This window comes from Canis lupus, chromosome 38, assembly GCF_011100685.1.
Source record: "Canis lupus familiaris isolate Mischka breed German Shepherd chromosome 38, alternate assembly UU_Cfam_GSD_1.0, whole genome shotgun sequence".
Classification (NCBI taxonomy): domain Eukaryota; kingdom Metazoa; phylum Chordata; class Mammalia; order Carnivora; family Canidae; genus Canis; species Canis lupus.
The window spans coordinates 23,903,982-23,908,650 of record NC_049259.1 but is presented as its reverse complement, the minus strand read 5'-3'; the positions used below and the strand labels follow the sequence as shown (position 1 = coordinate 23,908,650).

General features: G+C 38.3%; 1 protein-coding gene across 1 annotated transcript; it reads right to left on the bottom strand.

Annotated features, from left to right (window-relative positions):
• Window positions 1–3,334: 3,334 nt before the first annotated feature.
• OR6K2 (olfactory receptor family 6 subfamily K member 2) lies at window positions 3,335–4,300 on the bottom strand. The gene is given in 1 exon segment (NM_001388896.1): window positions 3,335–4,300. A coding segment is annotated over 1 exon segment (966 nt).
• Between the last annotated feature and the right edge of the window lie 369 nt (window positions 4,301–4,669).

Below are 4,669 nucleotides of genomic sequence, written 5' to 3'. Positions count from 1 at the left end.
CTCTCTCTCCCTCTCTGCCTGTCATAAATAAATAAAATCTTTTTAAAAATGCATAAATGTGTATATGTATATATATAGATATGCATTTACCACTTTCCTCTGCATACATATATATATATATATATATATATATATATACTACAAGCAAAGTGATGTCAGTAACATTTGATTTTCTCATGAAAACAATGATTTTAAAAAACTGGAAGAATAGTTTGTTATTGCAAATATAGGTGACTTGAACCAGGACATTTGTAAATCAATCACTGAAAGAAAAGACATTTTTAAGTCTACATCGAAGGTTCCATTATATCATCTTTTCCCTTTTTCTGAAACAAATTAAAAGCCCCCCAAAGAGGCAGGCCACTCCAGGATGGTAGGTGGCAGGTTTAATAAGCAAAGGGAACTTACATACAAGGTTTGTCTTGGGCAACCATGGGATGGGCTTATCCTCTCACTCGCTAGAGTCTTAAAAGTTTATTTAGAGGCATTAATGGGATTCAGTCATGTATACTGGCCAGATGCTGTCAGCAGCACATCACTATGTCAAGGTTGGGTTCTTGGAACAAGGAGCCTCTTAGGAGGGAAAGGCAAGTAGAACCCATGTTACAAGGACCAGGGAGGGGGTGTGAACCTCCCATTACCCAGATCCAGCTCATGGGTCAACCAACATCACATCATCTTGATGACCTTCCCCAATTCTGTGTACTTCTTTTCACTCATCAGTTTGGACAACATCTTTGATTTTATTGTAGCTATTTTTCCAAGAATGAAAAAGCACTGGTCTAAAGGTATATGAGGTAAAGAGACAGAAATTTAGTCTCAAGAGAATGAAAGTCATTAGGTTTTCAGCAACAATTAATAATACAAAACTACTGGGAATTATTATCCTGTTTTTTTTTTATTTTCCACCACCTTAATCATATCCTCCTGAATATAAACAGGTATTTATAATCTTGTACTAAGTTAAATGGCTGAACTCCATCAGGCATACAATGAGAACATATGTGAAGTCAGCTCCATATTTTAATAAAAGTATTTCATTCTATCCTACCATGAATGGGAGACCCTCACTAATCTTATGCAAGCTGATTTTTTAAAATGTGGACCAAATAGAATGGTTGCTTCCTAGATCAGGAAAAGTAAAAGAAATATTTCAATTTCTTTCATTTCTTAAACTCTGGTCCCAAATTGTGAGCCTCTGTGCATCAGAGAATGTGCCTTGTACCAGTATCATTCCAACACTTACCACTTTTCCTCTGCATGTAGTGACACATTTTAAAAGTTTCTTGGAAAAATAGATGAACTATTTCAATAGCACTAACAAGAACCTCAGGGATGGTCTATGCTGTGTAGCTGCTGAGAAGCGAGTCCTCTTCTGTTTTCTCAAGAATATCAACATGATATTCTGAATATAGCATGGCGGTGAAGAGCAAGGCTTTTGAAATAAAATAGAATGTGGTTCAAATCACAGCACAACGTCTTACTAAAGATATGTCTTTAGACAAACTATTTAACCCTTAAAAGTCACAGTTTTCTCACTTATATAATAAGAATGATAATAATACCTATTGCTTAGGATTGTTATCAAGTAATATATATATACTGGAGACATTTATTACAATGTCTCATTATATAGCGCATGCCCAATAAGTAGAAAATTGTATTTTTGCTATTATTAATAAATATAATTGCCACTGTGAACATAAAAATGTTGTTTTATTATTAGAAGGAAAACTATGATTAATAAATGCAGCAAAGTTGTTGATAAAAGAAATATATCTAAAATTAAGAAGAATGAATTAGGTGCTCTTGTGCTCACCAAGTCAGAAGCCACACATTTCCTTAATCCTGTGAATTTACGAAGGGCATTGTTATGAAATAATGCATGAATGTCAACACACCATGAGCTTTCTTTTTCTGTTTCCTATGCTTTTGTTTTTCCCTCAGTTTGGAATTTTCTTTGTTTAACACATACACACACACACACACACACACACACACACAGAGGTTACCTAGTAAAATTTCATTGACAATCTAGAGTAGAGTGGGTTTAATCATAGGCTTTCAAGCAAAGTAATAAAGTGATCAGATCTAAGTTTTGCGAAATAGCTCAGCCTCAGTTGGGAGAGCAGCTTGAAGCAAGAGAGAGTTTTAGCCATATCAAGTTTTAGGGACACTGATAATATCTAGGCAAGGATTAAATAATACAAAAAGTGGAGAGAACAGGCAAGAAAACTATGTAACCCTTTCCCCTGCTGGAGACTTTTACATATCAGTTCTCTAACAATGTTGTACTTGGGAAAGTACAGTTAACCCTCAAAAGAGATCAAAAAGAGTAGAATCATTCAATACTGTTGACCAGCTGACTGGAACATTCAGAACACAGCATGGCCATATTGGTTTACTCATCCGAGGAGGATTTATTGATGTTGTTGCTTAATTCACACAATATGCTTAATTACATTGAGAACAACAAAGAGGAGGTTTTTTTTTAATTATGAAAAAAATACTGATTAATTAATGAAGTTATATTGCTTTACTTTTTTTTTAAGGCCAAGTTTTAAATTTTGTTTTTTGCATTGCAGTATTATTCAATGATCTTCTTGGCCTAAGAATCTTTGCCATAGTTTTTAACCACCTCACAATTGTAGCCAACTACTTTGTTAGGTTTCCTCCCCTGTCAATTTTACAAAATTTTACAATTTTCCCAGCCATTCTCCTAGTTTCTTATGGTCAACAAATTAATGAGGTTGATTCGGTCTTGAGCCCAGTGGCCTCCACTCATTTCACACATCACTGATGGTTGCAAGCACACAAAGATGGCCTTGGCTCGTTACTGACCCAGACATGGAATTCCAGTTGCATAGCACTGCTAAGGTGCAAACAGAGCAGGTGAGTCATAAGAGAACCTGCTGAAATAGGTCTATACAGCTATTTATCAATAATGAACACTCAATTTAGGGATAGCATTATTTTTAACTATATCCATTGGTAGTACCAAGGAGAGAACAGAATCTTAAAGATGATTTTTCACTATATCTTACAAATACTTTGACATTATTAAAATTAAAAGTTGACCCAGATCATTTCCACAGAATGAATTTATATTGACTACACTGAATGGCAGAAAGCTGAATTAACAAAGTCAGATCCAACAATATGTCAAATTGGATAAAGAGTAAAAGAAACTATTGAATGCAGTTATTAGTGAATTTTGTTTCTTGGTGACCTCTGGAAGACCAGTTTGAGTAAAAGGATAATGGGGAAAGGCAGATCACAGAGAGTTGAGAATGAAAAGTCACCAACACCTGTGTAGACTTCCAATAATTAGATCTTACTTGAGGTCCTTGGTCTTATAAAAAAAGATTTTAGCTTGACCCCAGTGTTTTTTTATCGCTTCCTTTATCTCTTTGTTCCTCAGGCTATAAATGATGGGGTTGAAGAAGGGAGACAAAACTGCAAAGGCCAGAGCAATGACTGTATCCCAGAATAAGGAGTAGGTGGCAGAGAAGCGTAGGTACATGAGGGCCACATTGCCAAAAAAAAGCAAAAAAACAGTGAGGTGGGAGACGCACGTGGAAAACGCCTTGCGTCGGCCTTCAGCTGACCTAATATGTAGAATTACAGCCACAATACCAACATAGGACATGAAAATGAGCATTATAGCTGTAATAATCTCCACCGCATGGACAATATCCACTACCTGAATCATGACGATGGCTTGTGTGTCTGTGCAGGCCAAGCGTAGCACGGGGAGGAAGTCACAGAAGATGTGCTCAAGATGATTAGAGCCACAAAATGGCAGTGTGGAGATCCAGGCAATCTCAGGGAGAGGTGTGATAAAGCCACAAACACAGCAACTTAAAGTCAGTTGGGCACACAGCCTGGGGGTCATGGTAGTGGGATAATGAAGAGGGCTGCAGATGGCCAGGTAGCGGTCAAAGGCCATTGCTGTCAACAGACAAACCTCACTGATGCCAGTGGAATGGAAGAAGTACATCTGCAGGAGACAACCATTTAAGGAAATGCTCTTCCTCTCACTCAGCAGGCTGGCAAGCATCTTTGGGATGGTCGCTGTGGTGTACCAGATTTCCAGGAAAGAAAGGGCGCTGATGAAGAAGTACATGGGCGTGTGGAGGTGAGCGTTCAGCTGGACCACTGTGATGATGACCAGGTTGCCGAAGACAATGAAAGTGTAAATGAAGAGCAGGGGAACAAAACAGGAGACGGAGCTTCCCCAGGAACAAGGGAAGGCGGAGAAGATGAACTCCTGAGTGGTGCTTTGATTGGGGCTCTCCATTTTCTAGTTGAAAACAAGCACTTCCAACTCCCAGCGCACTCAACCTTGTGGGAGATGCCTACTAGTGGCCCAGAGGGAATGTGCTTACCAAAGGCCAGCTCAGCTCTATGAGGATCCCTGCACTGGGGATGCAGAGGAAGACAAAGGACAAAGGAAGCAGCCCATACTCTGTAGATGTTTACAACTAAAGTTATAGTGTGGGAAAATATCCAGTCAGAAAGTAGAGTCAGTATTTTAGACCAATGAGTCTCTAATTTTAGGATCCTTCAGAACCATATGGAGGGCTTGTTAAAGCTCAGATTGCTGGTCTACCCTGAGAGTTTCTAATTCAGTAGATCCTGGAAAAGGCCAAATAATTCACATGTCTAA